General features: G+C 39.7%; 1 protein-coding gene across 13 annotated transcripts in view; it reads left to right on the top strand.

Moving 5' to 3' along the window:
* UTRN (utrophin) overlaps positions 1-18225 on the top strand; it is a 506668-nt gene that overhangs the window by 129969 nt on the left and 358474 nt on the right. For all 13 annotated transcript variants that reach the window (XM_027084340.1, XM_027084307.1, XM_027084323.1 and 10 more), the window contains 4 exons: positions 3466-3573; positions 3853-4032; positions 6533-6702; positions 11271-11394. In XM_027084340.1, coding sequence (XP_026940141.1) covers positions 3466-3573; positions 3853-4032; positions 6533-6702; positions 11271-11394 — 582 coding nt within the window. The remainder of the gene's footprint in view (positions 1-3465; positions 3574-3852; positions 4033-6532; positions 6703-11270; positions 11395-18225) is intronic.

Raw genomic sequence — 18225 nt, 5'->3', positions numbered from 1 at the left:
ACTTTGTTCATTACTGAGAATATTAGTATTTAGATATGCTACTTTTAGGATTTGCTTGACATAATTTTTACTGCATTCGTGTTGGGTAATGTATTTGAACTTGTATCCATACAGCCTAGCGTATGGTTTGTGCTCAGTACATAATGATAAATGAATCCATTCAATACTTTGTGAACTTTAAACCACAAGAATTTTTCGTGATTTTTAATCAGGATAACTACTGAAATTAATAAGAAAATATTATTTAGCAACACCATTGACTGAACACTTAGTTAATTTTTTTTTCAGTAAGGATAAACATAGAAAATGAACCTTTTGAGCAAAGCTGCCACTTCAAGTTTTCAGTCTGAGTGGTGGCCCTTTGCCCATCTTCATCCTTCCAGAAAAGCAACTGTCAAAACAGAATACAAATAAGCAAGACTTTTCCTCAAAGTGCCAAAGAATTGTGGTGTAGAAAATAAGCAGATACTCTGTTCCCACTTCTCAGTGTCCATTGTGAGTCTTTTAAATGCATTTCATTTCCATCCACAAAAAGCGGCTATATTCTTTTCACGGAATAAAAACAGATGTATGATGTTTTGTGATTTACTAAATATGGTGGCAGAGAGAACATCTTAAAAAGCAGGTTGCAGAATTTGCCCCAGTGAAGTTGTAAGTTACTGCCACCTGCCCCCAAGACCAGAATTGTCCTATTAAGAATCACATAATGGACCTGATTCTGATTTCTGAAATATTTACATTTCACTTTACAAAGATTTAAATTTACTTAGTCCCTTTTATTCAGGCCAATGAGTCACGTAGAATAATTAAAATTTTACTTCATTAATGATTGTGGGAGACATTGATTGCTAGGGAACACTGTGTTACTCATCTAAGTAAAATAATTTAAAATTTGGAAAGAATCAAAATTTGGTAATTAAAAGTATTTAAAAATAGAGGGTGGCTGGGATTTTGGCCATTTATTACCGTAGGTTTAAAAATGACCTTTGAATGGCCTTCTGTTAGTGATATGGAAGGAGAAATCGTGTTAAAATGTAGAACTGAAGCCAACACTGGCACTTAATTGATAATTTGCTGTTAAAGAGAATGAGACCAATCAACTGTGTCTGAATTAGAAAATCTTTCAAGGGATTATCGTTCACTCAGTTGCAGAGGCTTTAAGATAGAAATGGGCTCTGAGAATTAGTTCAAAATTTCTGCAGCATAAGCCAAGTGTGGCAAGCAAGGTATTCTGTGATTGACTTTAACCTACCTTTCCAAACTTAACTTTCCCTCAGTCCTTCCATGTACCCAGTGCTCAAATCCTGAATTCCCAGTTTGTAGCCCATTCCTAGACTGTCAAGGCCACGAGAGTAGAGCTGGTTCTTTTTCACTTCTCTATTCCCAGTGCATATGGTGCATGATAGTTTGCTTATGGGTTGTGTTGTATTGTTTTCATGGTTTTGGAAGAGCGAACTGGTTTTCTAGCCTCTGTGTTTTTAAGTGTGGCATCTTCCTCGGAATGCCTTTTTACCCATCTCTTTAGTTTTAAGTTCTCCCCACCTGTTACCAACCCTTTCGAGTCCGGCTCCTACAAGGGCCCTCTTGCCCAGTGATGCTCGAGCCAATAGAATGAAACCTGGTTTGGTTCAGAAGCAAAGGAGAGTTTTATTCTTTTTTTTTTTTTAATTTTATTTATTTTTGGCTGCGTTGGGTCTTCGTTGCTGCATGCAGGCTTTCTCTAGTTGCGGCGAGCAGGGGCTACTCTTTGTTGCAGTGCGCAGGCTTCTCATTGCAGTGGCTTCTCTTGTTGCGGGGCATGGGCTCTAGACATGCGGGCTTCAGTAGTTATGGCACGTGGTCTCCATAGTTGTGGCTCGCGGGCTCTAGAGCGCAGGCTCAGTAGTTGTGGCGCACGGGCTTAGCTGCTCCACGGCATGTGGGGTCTTCCCGGACCAGGGCTCGAACCCGTGGCCCCTGCATTGGCAGGCGGATTCCTGCGCCACCAGGAAAGTCCGAAAGTTTTATTCTTCGAGGAAAGAATGTAGAGGAGTGAGCTTGCGCCCTAGAGTCCACACTCTCCCCACCAGTCATCGGCGGGGCTTCTTTAGAGGGTTCTTCTTGGCGGGGAGGGGGTGGAGTTCTCGCGGGTCTGGTGCAGGTGTGTTGCTCATGGCTCCAGATTACAGTGCCGGGCGCAGCCTCTCTGCACATGGCCTGCTGCCGCCATCTTGGACTGAGGTGTCATGCCCGGCACTCCTGCACACCGGCTGCCGAGCTGAGATGTTGGGCATGGTGGGTCTCCTCTGGGAACCAGTCCACCTTGTTAGGTGCAAGGACTCTGCACATGGCTGCCTACAGGCAAGTGAAACTAGACTAAGCACAAAAGAGGAGGTGAGAACTTACCACCTAGATTCCGCCTTATTTTTCCCGGTATCCCAGTGGGCTTTGCCAGTGACTTATCCATCTAGGACCATGAAGTCCCCTATAAGCTCCCTCCCCTCCCCACTGTTTCAGAACTGTAAGCAATCCCTTTGTGGTGTCTGCACTTTCTAACTGGTGGCACAGTTATTTTTGTGCGTATCTTATCACTCTTACTACATTGAGGACAGGATCCATGTTTGTCTTGTATTTTCTAATCTTTCTCCTTTTTTTGGTGGAATATAAAGGCAGAGAATGGTTGTTAAATAAACTGATAAATAAAACAACTAGAGAAAGAGTTGATTCCAAACACAGAACCAAGAATGTCCCCCCTCAACTCTAGAAAAAGGTTTCTGTGGTAAATACTACATTTTGGGAAAAATTATCCCAATGCAGCCATTTTTGTTGTTTTGACTCCTCCTTCATGTTTATCTCCCTACTTTACTAAGTATCTTCTGCCTAAAAGACATGCATCACTGGCCAATGAAGTTTAAAGATCTTTATATTGACTTTGGACTGTCCTCAAACTTCGTCCTCTAGTCATAATTGCTGTCAAATCTGGAGCATTAGTGTGGTTGTCCTGCAAGATGCATGAAAAAACCATTGGCTTCGGAGTGTGGGTCTTTGACCTGTCTCTGCAGTTAACAAGCCAAGAGATCTTGGACATATAATTTGGCTTCTCTCTGTTTCTTCCTTAAAATGAGGGGCTGAGACAAGAAAATCTCTGACCTTCCCTCTGCATCTAGAGAGTTATAAAGTGATTCTTTTGGAGACTTGGATAGCTGGATTTAGCCTTTTAGACCCACCTACTTCCCTGAGAATTAGGTTTAGTTATCCAGGAGTGGGGCTAATTTCAGGTGGATCTGTTGCAAATCTGAGAAGGGTAATATCTTAAAGATGCCTTCCTGGGTCATTTATGCCTCAGGCTTAGGTGTTTGAAGGCCTTCTTATCCCAGATGTGGATAAGCTTCTAGTAACATAAAAATTGGAGATTCTGGAACTTGATTGAATTGAATTACCAAATGATTCCCTAAATATATTTCTAACTTTTATTATTCTTTGTAGTGCTTGTTGAAAGCATGGTTAACTGAAAAAGGAGAGGCTTTAAATAAAGTCCAGACGAGCAACTTCAAAGACCAAAAGGAACTCAGTGTCAGTGTTCGGCGACTGGCTGTAAGTGATGTCATTGTCAGCATCTGTCTTTAAGCCTGTGATATCTTACTGTTTTATATCAACGGTTAATACAAGTTAGTGAATAGACTCATTACCTAACTCTGGAATGCTGCCATGTAATGATCTAGAACCAGGAGTCTTATCTTTTAGCTTTAGGGAATTAATTGCAAGGCAGGTGAATTTTATAATAAAATATACATGTTTACATTTCCTGACTGGGGAACAGGAAGATAAAGTCCTGTTAAAAGGGAGTCATCTAATAAGTATCTGAAATACTAGATTTTGAAGGAAGACATGGAAATGAAGCGTCAAGCGTTGGATCAACTGAGTGAGATTGGCCAGGATGTGGGTCAGTTACTTGATAATCCTAAGGCATCCAAGAAGATCAATAGCGACTCAGAGGAACTGACTCAGAGATGGGATTCCTTGGTTCAGAGACTAGAAGATTCCTCCAACCAGGTACCTTTTGCTTTGGGTAATGTGTTGTGCCATTAAGTGGAAATTATATGTTCAGGTTTGTTTTAGTTTTGGTGAAATAAAAGTAGTAGCTAAACTAAAAAGTTGGTTTTTTATACCTGGTTTACTATAAAATTGAAAAATTGACATGTGAATGTCTTCTTTAGTTTTCTAAAGTAAATTTTAGTAGACCTTCAAAAAACTTACTGATATCCAGTCATTCAACCCTTAGTAACTGATAACACTTAGACATGAATCCATTAAATGATCTTTAAATCTTAAATAATCTTATTAATTTAAAGAATATTTTAACAAATTGAACAATATTAACACTTTGGTTTGTACCTGAATTTTCATAGCAGCATTATTCATAATAGCCAAAAAGTGAAACAACTGATAATATCCATCAATAGATGGATGGATAAACAAAATGTGGTATATCCATGCAATTATTAGGCAATAATAAAATGAAGTACTGATACATGATACAGCATGGATGAACCCTGAAAACACTGTGCTGAGTAAAAGTAGCCAGTCACAAGCTTAATGCACTATAATTCTATCTATATGAAGTATCCAGAATAGGCAAACCCAGAGAGACAGGGGCCAAGAGGGAGAGGAAGATGGGGAGTGACTGTTTTGGGCACAGGGTTTCTTTTTTTTTTTGTTCTCTGAAGATAATATAATTTATTTAGATATCAATAAAGGAAGGAGATTTAGAGGGCTTCCCTGGTGGCGCGGTGGTTGAGAGTCCGCCTGCCGATGCAGGGGACACGGGTTTGTGCCCCGGTCTGGGAAGATCCCACATACTGTGGAGTGGCTGGGCCTGTGAGCCATGGCTGCTGAGCCTGCGCGTCCGGAGCCTGTGCTCCGCAACAGGAGAGGCCACAGCAGTGAGAAGCCCGGGTACCACAAAAAAAAAAAAAAAAAAGGAAGGAGATTTAGGAACCACACTTATAAAGAACCAAGAAGTAAAAGAAGAAATCAAAAGGACAATTAGAAAATTATTTGAGATTAATAAAAACAAAACATACCAAAACTCATGAATTCAGTGAAAGTAGTGTTCAGAATGAAATTGATAGCTTTACATGCCTATGTTAAAAAAGTTATATCAACATCCTAAACTTCTCCATTAAGAACTAGAAAAAAGAGTAAACCAAGTAGAAGAAAGAGAATAACAAATATTAGAGTACAAATATCTAACGAAGAGAATGGAAAGACAATTGAGAAATTAAATAAAACCAAAATTTGATTCATTGGAAAAATGAACAAAATTGACAAAACTTTAGCCACACCAACTAAGCACAAAAGAGAGGACGCAAATTTCTCAAATCAGAAATACGAGATGATATCACTACCAACCTTATTGGAATAAAATCATTGTCATCATCACCATCATCTTTTACATATTTTTCCAGAAAGTAAAGGTGGGGAGGACATTTCCCAAATAATTTTAGGAAATGTGTATTCTCCTATGTCAAAACAAAGATATCACAAGCAAAGAAAATTTTGTATAAATATCTCTTATGAACATAGATGTGAAAATTCCCAAGTAAATACTAGAAAATCAAATCCAATAACATATAAAAAGAATAATATGTAGTGACCAAGTGGGAGTTATCCCTAGAAGGGAAGATTGAAATATCAATCAATGCATTACACCATATCAATAGAATAAAAGACAAAAACATGTGATCATCTAAATATAAAAAAGGCATTTGACAGAATTCAACACCCTTTTATGGTAAAAACACACACCAAACTGGAAATAGATGGGAGCTTTCTCAACCTAATAAAGAGCTTCTACATAAAAACCAAAGACCAACATCACACTCAGTGATGAAAGACTGAATACTTTCTCCCTCATGCAAGGAACAGGACAAAGATGTCCTTGTACTAGAGTTTCTAGACAGGATGATTAGGCATTAAAAAGAAATAAAACTCATGTGAATTGGAAAAAAATAAAACTATCTCTGTACTCACATGATATAACCTTTTATATAGAAAATCCTAAGGAATCCATACACACACACACACACACACACACACATTAGACTGATAAACATGCAACAAGCTTGCAGGATACAAGATCAGTATATACATTTGAATACATTGCTGTACGTTATTGATAAGTAGTCGTTCCTGAGGTCTGGAGCAGGGGTGTGCAAACTACAGGTCTTGTGGACTAAATCTAATCAGCTCCTTGTATTTGTGAATAAAGTTTTATTGGAACAGAGGCATGCCCATTAATTTATCAATACATATCGTCTACGGCTTTTTTCCTGTCACAATAACAGAGTTGAGTAATTGTGACAGAGACTTTAGGGTTTCGTTTTGAAATGATAAAACTATTCTGGAATTAGAAAGTGGGCATGGTTGCACAACTCTGAATATATTAATAACCATTGGACCGTACATTTCCAAGGGGAGAATTTTATGGCATGTGAATTATATCCCAATAAAGCTGTTATAAAACATTAAAACTGGATGATTTTTATTTCAGGTGACTCAGGCTGTCGCAAAGCTGGGAATGTCCCAGATTCCTCAGAAGGATCTTTTGGAGACGGTTCGCCTAAGAGAACAAGTAACTACAAAAAGGTCTAAACAAGAGCTGCCTCCTCCTCCTCCCCCAAAGAAGAGACAGATCCCTGTGGATCTGGAAACTAAGAAAAGGTGAGAACAGATAGAGACTATTTTCCAAACCCAATCCCGCACATAATGTATTTTGTACTCAGAACTTATTTTGTACTGATCACTAATCATATGCAAATTTAGACATAATTATTGTAATGGAAATTCAACTACCGAACCACTCACTACCTCTGAGTCTTCTGAGTATTTCACTTTACACTGCTAAGCATCTAAATCATCTGGATGATTTTATTTATCTTGGGTTCAATTGGGAGAACTGTGTGACAGAACCCTTCTTCCTTTCCCATCAGTTACCTTGGGTGGATATGATTGTCCATGATCCCTCATTTATTCTTTCTTTCTCTATCACAGTTCCTACAGTTTTGCTTTAGATCCATCTCCTTATTCTTTGTGACTCTCCTTCTCTTCTCACCTTTAAAAAAATGTACTTCAGGGAAGTAATTCATTTTTAGTCTCCTTTTCTTCCTTTTCCCCCTTCTTTTCTTTTTTCATGTCTTCTTTCTTTGTTAATTCCTTTGTCATATTTATTAATAGATTCTTCGTGTTTTGCTTTAAAATCCATCTTTGGTAAAATATCTTTTCATTTCTGACTCAAAAGAAATGCAGGATTCTTATAGGAGGAATAACCATGGCTGGCGTATAGTGAACTTTTACTAGTGTCAGATCCTCTGTAGAGCTCTCCTGTGGGCGAGGTACTGTTCCTCACAGGCACTGGAGCAGGTAGTCTCAGAGCAGCCCTTGAGTAGTGCTATCATTCTTGCCCTTTGACAGTAGAATCCCAGTGCTTGGGTAAATGGGCTGTTATTTTTGCCTGAATAAAAATGATATGATTTCCCCAGCTTAGCTTTTGTTAGACAAAGCAGGATTGTAATTTTATCTGATGACCTTCATTTTGATAATAAGGCTGTGTTCCTGCCTCCTAAGAGCATCTCCTTGCAGGACCACCGGACCTCTGAGTTGCAAGCAGCGGCTGTGGAACTTTGACTTCTGGAGCCAAGGTAGCAGATGAGGGAGATGCTTCTGATGTTGATATCACCATAGACCTTTCATTTCCTGAGTGTTTATATTCTGTCAGTGTATCTGGCAGGGTGTCTCTCCAGTGCTGACTGTGCATTGGAAGCTGGGAAGGTTGTAAAAGACTAGGGCGCATAAATAGGTTCTGGTACCAATTCTGACTCACAGGTTTAGTCCTACAAGACTGCTTTCTCTTCCTCCTCCCCTGCCCCAGACCAGATGCCACTTACAAGCCCAGGTTACCAGGTTACATGTTGAATTAAACAAGGCATAAAATTCCCCTTCTCTTCCCTGTTTCTTACCTACTGGCTACAGGTTGGAGGTTTCCACGGCCTCCTCCTTGGACTTGAGACGCTAGTCGCAAATCCAGGTTGTTACCTATATTCTGACCAACTGGTTATAATTCAGAGGTTTCTAACACCACCTCCTCTGGTTCAGTTAATTTGCTAGAGCAGCTTATAGAACTCAGAGAAGCATTTTACTTAATAGATTATCTGTTTATTATAAAAGGAATGCCACCCAGGAACAGCCAGACTGAAGAGATGCACAGGGCAAGTCATAGGGAAAGGGTGCGGAGCTCCCGTGCCCTCTCCAGGTGCCCCACTCTCTCTGAATATCCATGTGCTCACCAACCCGAAGCTCTCTGGACCCCATCCTTTTGGGTTTTTAGGGAGGCTTCGTTACATAGTCATGATGGATTAAATCATTGACCTTTGGTGATTGATTCAACCTCCATCCCCTCTCCTCTCCCCTGAAGTCAGGGGGGTGAGACCGAAAGTTCCAACCCTCTAATCACAGGGTTGGGTCTTCTGACAACCAGCCCACCTTTTTAGGTGGGATCCAAAAGTCATCTCACTAACATAACAAAGGACACCTTTGTTGCTCTCATCACTGGAAATTCCAAGGGTTTGGGGAACACTATGCCAGAAATAGGGACAAAGACCAAGTATACATTTCTTACTATAAATTACAATATCACAGTGCATAACTATAAGATCTTAAACACGACCATGTTATATAGGGTGAATTCTGCTGCAAGAAACAGAATACTGTACCCAAAGTGACTTAAACGATGAGGTCACTGATTATCTCATGTTACAAGAAGTCCGGAGGTGGGGCAGTTTTAATGGGATGGTGTGGGTCAGCATCCTGGCACCTTGTCTCTGCCCTCTTCAGCATGTTGGCTTTTCCCTTGTTTTCTCATGGTCCCAAGATGCTGCTGTAGCACTGGGCATAACATCCTTGTATAACCTGCTTTATAGGCAGGTAGAGCAGTTTTTCCTTATTTGGAGAAAAACCTTTCCTGGAAGATATCAGCTAACTCCCGCACCCTGGTCTCAGTGGCCAGGACTCAGTCACTTGCCCACACCCTGGATTCCTGGGAGGTTGACACTGTCCTGCCTTTTCAGTCTCTATGGTTGTGTTCTGGGGTACTGGGGCAGCAAGGAAGAAGTGTGGGGAGGGAGGTGTCTCTTGGGTGGGCAACTAGTTGTGAATTCCACAGTCTTTCATCCATGATTTGATTGATGCAGAAATGCCTTCAGTTCATTCCTGGACAAATGGAGGCTTGGGTACATCCAGTTCATTATAATAGATGGCAGTGAAGTTTCATTATTAGAAATTTTGCCCGAAGTTGGCCCCTCTAAGTCTATTCATGTGTGCTAGTTTTGCATCTTGGAGTGATATAGAGCTACATCACCCCCCTTCAATATGGTACCTCTTCAGAATTTAAGGATAGGTTTCATATTCTAATTTACATTGTCCTAAAGTCTAAGTATTCTTAAGCATCCTAATGTGACATGGTTTCCAGATCCTTTAATGTTTTTAGTCTGATGGAGAAACCACTATTAGCTTGTCTTAAAATGGGCTGTCCGAGCAGATGTGAACCTTGAATAACTGCTTAGCACAGCTTGTAATACATGCCTCAAAAATGATGGTTTATTTCCCCTTCTCTTCCCTGGTGCTGCTAGTGGCTGGTTTTTTTTTGGTTTGTTTTTTCAGTCACCACAGGGACAGTCATTTCCTATAATCTAGATACATTTCTGTTAACATGAGCTGAGATCACTGGGCCTCTAAGGCGTTCACATTGCACCTTCTCATATTGAGGGCAGAGGTGGAGTAAGTCTCCAAAAGGTCATTGAAAACATATGATCTTTGGTTTCTACTCCTCTTCTCTGAAAGATTAAATAGAAACCGGCTCTTAAGATGACAGGAGGCGTGTGCCATTGCTGGAGTGATCCTGTGACCCCTGGTTATTTACCTAGAGTGTCACAACATCCCATTCAAAGTACCAGAAAATTTATCTTGATGCGAAGACAAATATTCATAATTCACTAGAAACACTTTGAGCCAAGTTTCCCCAAAGAATCAGCAAGGACAAGCTGTGCTTACCTGAAAGTCTCTGAAAATACCCAGATCTTGCTTTGAGAAACCCTGGGGCAAAGCCCTGGATAAGAGGACAGACTCCTCAGCTTGAATCCCAGCTCTACCTTTTGTTAGCTTTGCTGCCTGGAGTAGTTATTTGAAACCTCTGCGAGCTCAATTCCTGCATCACTAGAAAGGATAATAACAGTGTATACTCACAGGGTCGTTGTGAGGCTTCCTTGACTTAATAATGCACATAAACCATTTAGAGAAGGGCCTGGCATATGGCCAGCAACCACTGACTGTTCCTCTTCTTGTTCCTCCTCACTGGTTTTGACCGACTTTCTCAGCACCTCTAAAGTCTGTCCCCTTTTCTCCTTTCCACTGTCATTTGGTTCGGCTTCCAATACTACCACAGCCTGTTCTCTGGACTTGCCTCTCTTTATTCTTTCTCCTCAGTGAACACAAAAGGGTAAATATAATCATGTCCGTCCCATGCTTTAAGCCCCTCACTGGCTCTCAGCTGTCTTTTGGGTAAGGTCCAACTCCTTAATCTATCCTGCAGGGCTTTCCAGTCACTGGTCCCTGTGGCTCCCTGCCACACTGTCAATTGTTCCCCCCGACTAGTGCTTGCTATTCCAGCCACACCTAACTACTTATAGTGTGCAAAGTGTGTTCCTCCCTTTCTTTGTTCTCCTTTTATGCGGAAAACTCCCGGGCACAATGCTGTTGTTCCCCAGGAAGCCATTCCCTCCCCATTGGCTTAGGAGGCATCCTGTGAATTCCTGGGATTGTGTTGGTTTACCTTCATATTAAGAGCCCAGTCCAGTGCCTGGCATATAGGAGACTCAGTAACTACATGTTGAATTAAACAAGGCATTAACTTAGGAATGTCTGTACTTGTTCTTTTCTGCTGTTATCTAACCAAATATGTTTTTCATGATCTACAAAGGGTTTACGAAAGTATAAGTGGTTTCTTATAATGTTTAAAATTTTTATTTAATTATTTTCTTTATTCATTGACACTACGATTTTGTTCCTGTTTTTCATACTTTTAATTGTAAATGTATGATCTTATTTTGTATAGTTACTGTATTTCTCAGTTGCCTTTATTTTTGATGAGTGCTTAAAAACACATACCTCTTTCTTGAGCCAAGTGAAACAATAGAAGAAAATGACTGACATTTGGTAACATCTGAATTTCAAATCAGGTTTGATGCTATAAGTGCTGAGCTGTTGAACTGGATCTTGAAATCAAAGACTGCCATTCAGGCCACAGAGATAAAAGAGTATAAGAAGATGCAAGAAACATCAGAAATGAAAAAGAAGTTGAAGGTAAAACATAAAACAAAAATATTGCAGTGAATAAAATATTTCATCAGGATGGATTTGCTGTTGGCATAAAGATGTGATGGGATCCAAAGTCTTCCAAAATGTAGCCGTAAGATACCTTTTAGAATGCTGTAGTATATTTTGTTATTTTTCTGTTTTGGTTTTTTTTTTGCGGTACACGGGCCTCTCACCGTTGTGGCCTCTCCCGTTGCGGAGCACAGGCTCCGGACACGCAGGCTCAGTGGCCATGGCTCACGGGCCTAGCTGCTCTGCGGCATGTGGGATCTTCTTGGACCGGCGCATTAACCCGTGTCTCATGCATCGGCAGGCGGACTCTCAACCACTACGCCACCAGGAAAGCCCGTAGTACATTTTGAATCTATGCAAGCTGGCTGGCATCAGATCCCTGTGTGGAGGAGGAGTTTTGTTTTTGTTTTTTTAATTTGAAGGATAGTTGATATACAATATTTTATTTGTTACAGGTGTACAGCATCGTGATTCAATATTTTTATAGATTATACTCTATTTGAAGTTGTCATAAAATAATGGCTATACTTCCCTCTGCTGTCCAATATATCCTTGTAGCTTAAATCTTTTTTTTTTTTTTACATCTTTATTGGAGTATAATTGCTTTACAATGGTGTGTTAGTTTCTGCTTTATAACAAAGTGAATCAGTCATACATATACATATGTTCCCATATCTCTTCCCTCTTGCGTCGCCCTCCCTCCCACCCTCCCTATCCCACCCCTCTAGGTGGTCACAAAGCACCGAGCTGATCTCCCTGTGCTATGCGGCTGCTTCCCACTAGCTATCTATTTTACGTTTGGTAGTGTATATATGTCCACGCCACTCTCTCGCTTTGTCACAGCTTACCCTTCCCCCTCGCCATATCCTCAAGTCCATTCTCTAGTAGGTCTGTGTCTATATTGCTGTCTTACACCTAGGTTCTTCATGACATTTTTCTATTCTTAAATTCCATATATATGTGTTAGCATACAGTATTTGTCTTTCTCTTTCTGACTTACTTCACTCTATATGACAGACTCTAGGTCCATCCACCTCATTACAAATAGCTCAATTTCCTTTCTTTTGATGGCTGAGTATTATTCCATTGTACATATGTGCCACATCTTCTTTATCCATTCATCCGATGATGGACACTTAGGTTGCTTCCATCTCCAGGCTATTGTAAATAGAGCTGCAATGAACATTTTGGTACATGACTCTTTTTGAATGATGGTTTTCTCAGGGTATATGCCCAGTAGTGGGATTGCTGGGTCATATGGTTGTTCTATTTGTAGTTTTTTAAGGAACCTCCATACTGTTCTCCATAGTGGCTGTACCAATTCACATTCCCACCAGCAGTGCAAGAGTGTTCCCCTTCCTCCACACCCTCTCCAGCATTTATTGTTTCTAGATTTTTTGATGATGACCATTCTGACTGGTGTGAGATGGTATCTCATTGTAGTTTTGATTTGAATTTCTCTAATGATTAGTGATGTTGAGCATTCTTTCATGTGTTTGTTGGCAATCTGTATATCTTCTTTGGAGAAATGTCTATTTAGGTCTTCTGCCCATTTTTGGATTGGGTTGTTTGTTTTTTTGTTATTGAGCTGTGTGAACTGCTTATAAATTTTGGAGATTAATCCTTTGTCAGTTGCTTCATTTGCAAATATTTTCTCTCATTCTGAGGGTTGTCTTTTGGTCTTGTTTATGGTTTCCTTCGCTGTCCAAAAGCTTTGAAGTTTCATTAGGTCCCATTTGTTTTTGTTCTTATTTCCATTTCTCTAGGAGGTGGGTCAAAAAGTATATTGCTGTGATTTATGTCGTAGAGTGTTCTGCCTATGTTTTCCTCTAAGAGTTTGATAGTTTCTGGCCTTACATTTAGGTCTTTAATCCATTTTGAGCTTATTTTTGTGTGTGGTGTTAGGGAGTGATCTAATCTCATACTTTTACATGTGCCTGTCCAGTTTTCCCAGCACCACTTACTGAAGAGGCTGTCCTTTCTCCATTGTACATTCCTGCCTCCTTTATCAAAGATATGGTGACCATATGTGCATGGGTTTATCTCTGGGCTTTCTATCCTGTTGCATTGATCTATCTTTCTGTTTTTGTGCCAGTACCATACTGTCTTGATTACTGTAGCTTTGTAGTATAGTCTAAAGTCAGGGAGCCTGATTCCTCCAGCTCCGTTTTTCGTTCTCAAGATTGCTTTGGCTATTCGGGGTCTTTTGTGTTTCCATACAAATTGTGAAATTTTTTGTTCTAGTTCTGTGAAAAATGCCAGTAGTTGTTTGATAGGGATTGCATTGAATCTGTAGATTGCTTTGGGTAGTAGAGTCATTTTCGTAATGTTGATTCTTCCAATACAAGAACATGGTATACCTCTCCATCTGTTTGTATCATCTTTAATTTCTTTCATCAGTGTCTTATAATTTTCTGCATACCGGTGTTTTGTCTCCTTAGGTAGGTTTATTCCTAGGTATTCTATTCTTTTTGTTGCAATGGTAAATGGGAGTGTTTTCTTGATTTCACTTTCAGATGTTTCATCATTAGTGTGTAGGAATGCCAGAGATTTCTGTGCATTAATTTTGTATCCTGCTACTTTACTAAATTCATTGATTAGCTCTAGTAGTTTTCTGGTAGCATCTTTAGGATTCTCTATGTATAGTATCATGTCATCTGCAAACAGTGACAGCTTTACTTCTTCTTTTCCGATTTGGATTCCTTTTATTTCCTTTTCTTCTCTGATTGCTGTGGCTAAAACTTCCAAAACTATGTTGAATAAGAGTGGTGAGAGTGGGCAACGTTGTCTTGTTCTGGATCTTAGTGGAAATGCTTTCGGTTTTTCACCATTGAGGATGACGTTGGCTGTGGGTTTGTCATATATGGCCTTTATTATGTTGAGGAAAGTTCCCTCTGTGCCTACTTTCTGCAGGGTTTTTATCATAAATGGGTGTTGAATTTTGTCAAAAGCTTTCTCTGCATCTATTGAGATGATCATATGGTTTTTCTCCTTCAATTTGTTAATATGGTTTATCACATTGATTGATTTGCATATATTAAAGAATCCTTGCATTCCTGGAATAAACCCCACTTGATTATTTGTATGATCCTTTTAATGTGCTGTTGGATTCTGTTTGCTAGTATTTTGTTGAGGATTTTTGCATCAGTGTTCATCAGTGATATTGGCCTGTAGTTTTCTTTCTTTGTGACATCCTTGTCTGGTTTTGGTATCAAGGTGATGGTGGCCTCGTAGAATGAGTTTGGGAGTGTTCCTCCCTCTGCTATATTTAAGAAGAGTTTGAGAAGGATAGGCGTTAGCTCTTCTCTAAATGTTTGATAGAAGTCGCCTGTGAAGCCATCTGGTCCTGGGCTTTTGTTTGTTGAAAGATTTTTAATCACAGTTTCAATTTCAGTGCTTGTGATTGGTCTGTTCATATTTTCCATTTCTTCCTGATTCAGTCTTGGCACGTTGTCCATTTCTAAGAATTTGTCCATTTCTTCCAGGTTGTCTATTTTATTGGCATAGAGTTGCTTGTAGTAATCTCTCATGATCTTTTGTATTTCTGCAGTGTCAGTTGTTACTTCTCCTTTTTCATTTCTAATTCTATTGATTTGAGTCTTCTCCCTTTTTTTCTTGATGAGTCTGGCTAATGGTTTATCAATTTTGTTTATCTTCTCAAAGAACCAGGTTTTAGTTTTATTGATCTTTGCTATCATTTCCTTCATTTCTTTTTCATTTATTTCTGATCTGATTTTTATGATTTCTTTCCTTCTGCTAACTTTGGGGTTTTTTTGTTCTTCTTTCTCTAATTGCTTTAGGTGCAAGGTTAGGTTGTTTATTCGAGATGTTTCCTGTTTCTTAAGGTAGGATTGTATTGCTATAAACTTCCCTCTTAGAACTGCTTTTTCTGCATCCCATTGGTTTTGGGTCATCGTGCCTCCATTGTCATTTGTTTCTAGGTATTTTTTAATTTCCTCTTTTATTTCTTCAGTGATCACTTCGTTATTAAGCAGTGTATTGTTTAGCCTCTATGTGTTTGTATTTTTTACAGCTCTTTTCCTGTAATTGATATCTAGTCTCATAGCGTTGTGGTCGGAAAAGATACTTGATACAATTTCAATTTTCTTAAATTTACCAAGGCTTGATTTGTGACCCAAGACATGATCCATCCTGGAGAATGTTCCATCAGCACTTGAGAAAAATGTGTATTCTGTTGTTTTTGGATGGAATGTCCTAAATATCAATTAAGTCCATCTTGTTTAATGTATCATTTAAAGCTTGTGTTTCCTTATTTATTTTCATTTTGTATGATCTGTCCATTGGTGAAAGTGGGGTGTTAAAGTCCCCTACTATGATTGTGTTACTGTCGATTTCCGCTTTTATGGCTGTTAGTATTTGCCTTATGTATTGAGGTGCTCCTATGTTGGGTGCATAAATATTTACAATTGTTATATTTTCTTCTTGGATCGATCCCTTGATCATTATGTAGTGTCCTTCTTTGTCTCTTCTAATAGTCTTTATTTTAAAGTCTATTTTGTCTGATATGAGAATTGCTACTCCAGCTTTCTTTTGGTTTCCATTTGCATGGAATATCCTTTTCCATCCCCTCACTTTCAGTCTGTATGTGTCTCTAGGTCTGAAGTGGGTCTCTTGTAGACAGCGTATATATAGGTCTTTTTTTTGTATCCATTCAGCCAATCTGTGTCTTTTGGTGGGAGCACTTAGTCCATTTACATTTAAGGTAATTATCGATATGTATGTTCCTATTCCCATTTTCTTAATTGTTTTGGGTTCGTTATTGTAGGCCTTTCCTTCTCTTGTGTTTCTTGCCTAGAGAAGTTCCTTTAGCATTGATGTAAAGCTGGTTTGGTGGTGCTGAACTGTCTCAGCTTTTGCTTGTCTGTAAAGGTTTTAATTTCTCCGTCAAATCTGAATGAGATTCTTGCTGGGTAGAGTAATCTTGGTTGCAGGTTTTTCTCCTTCATCACTTTAAATATGTCTTGCCAGTCCCTTCTGGCTTGCAGAGTTTGTGCTGAAAGATCAGCTGTTAACCTAATGGGGATTCCCTTGTGTGTTATTTGTTGTTTTTCCCTTGCTGCTTTTAATATGTTTTCTTTGTATTTCATTTTTGACAGTTTGATTAATATGTGTTTTGGCGTATTTCTCCTTGGATTTATCCTATATGGGACTCTCTGTGCTTCCTGGACTTGATTGACTATCTCCTTTCCCATATTAGGGAAGTTTTCAACTATAATCTCTTCAAATATTTTCTCAGTCCCTTTCTTTTTCTCTTCCTCTTCTGGAACCTGTATAATTCGAATGTTGGTGCATTTAATGTTGTCCCAGAGGTCTCTGAGACTGTCCTCAGTTCTTTTCATTCTTTTTTCTTTACTCTGCTCTGCAGTAGTTATTTCCACTATTTTATCTTCCAGGTCACTTATCCGTTCTTCTGCCTCAGTTATTCTGCCATTGATCCCATCTGGAGTATTTTTAATTTCATTTATTGTGTTGTTCATCGTTGCTTGTTTCATCTTTAATTCTTCTAGGTCCTTGTTAAATGTTTCTTGCATTTTGTCTATTCTATTTCCAAGATTTTGGATCATCTTTACTCTCATTATTCTGAATTCTTTTTCAGGTAGACTGCCTATTTCCTCTTCATTTGTTAGGTCTGGTGGGTTTTTATCTTGCTCCTTCATCTGCTGTGTGTTTTTCTGTCTTCTCATTTTGCTTATCTTACTGTGTTTGGGGTCTCCTTTTTGCAGGCTGCAGGTTCGTAGTTCCCATTGTTTTTGGTGTCTGTCCCCAGTGGCTGAAGTTGTTTCAGTGGGTTGTGTAGGCTTCCTGGTGGAGGCAACTAGTGCCTGTGTTCTGGTGGATGAGGCTGGATCTTGTCTTTCTGGTGGGTAGGTCCACGTCTGGTGGTGTGTTTTTGGGTATCTGTGGACTTATTATGATTTTAGGTAGCCTCTCTGCTAATGGGTGGGGTTGTGTTCCTGTATTGCTAGTTGTTTGGCATAGGATGTCCAGCCGTGTAGCTTGCTGGTCGTTGAGTGAAGCTGGGTGCTGGTGTTGAGATGGAGATCTGTAGGAGATTTTTGCTGTTTGATATTATGTGGAGCTGGGAGGTCTCTTGTGGACCAGTGTCCTGAAGTTGGCTCTCCCACCTCAGAGGCACAGCATTGACTCCTGGCTGTAGCACCAAGAGCCTTTCATCCACATGGCTCAGAATAAAAGGGAGAAGAAGTAGGAAAGAAAGAAAGAACGAACGGAGGGAGGGTGGGAGGGAGGGAGGAAGGAAGGAAGGAGGGAAGGAAGGAAAGAAAGAAAGAAGGAAAGAAGATAAAATAAAGTAAGATAAAATAAAATAGTTATTAAAATAAAAAATAATTATTAAGAAAAAAAATTTTTTTTAAAAAGAAAAAACCAACAAAAAAAACGGACGGATAGAACCCTAGGACAAATGGTGGAAGCAAAGCTATACGGACAAAATCTCACACAGAAGCATACACATACACACTCACAAAAAGAGGAAAAGGGGAAAAAAATCATAAACCTTGCTCTCCAAAGTCTACTTCCTCAGTTTGGGATAATTCGTTGTCTTTTCATGTATTCCACAAATACAGGTACATCAAGTTGATTGTAGAGCTTTAATCCGCTGCTTCTGAGGCTGCTGGGAGGGATTTCCCTTTCTCTTCTTTGTTCTCGCAGCTCCCCGGGCTCAGCTTTGGATTTGGCCCCGCCTCTGCCAAAGGCGTCTGTTCTTCGCTCAGACAGGACGGGGTTAAAGGAATCGCTGCTTCGGGGGCTGTGGCTCACTCAGGCCGG

This window comes from Aethalodelphis obliquidens, unplaced genomic scaffold (genome assembly GCF_003676395.1).
Source record: "Aethalodelphis obliquidens isolate GAN/ISIS:26980383/991018 unplaced genomic scaffold, ASM367639v1 scaffold3, whole genome shotgun sequence".
Taxonomy (NCBI): Eukaryota; Metazoa; Chordata; class Mammalia; order Artiodactyla; family Delphinidae; genus Aethalodelphis; species Aethalodelphis obliquidens.
The sequence above is the reverse complement of the archived record's forward strand: the minus strand, read 5'-3'. Positions and strand labels throughout refer to the sequence as shown.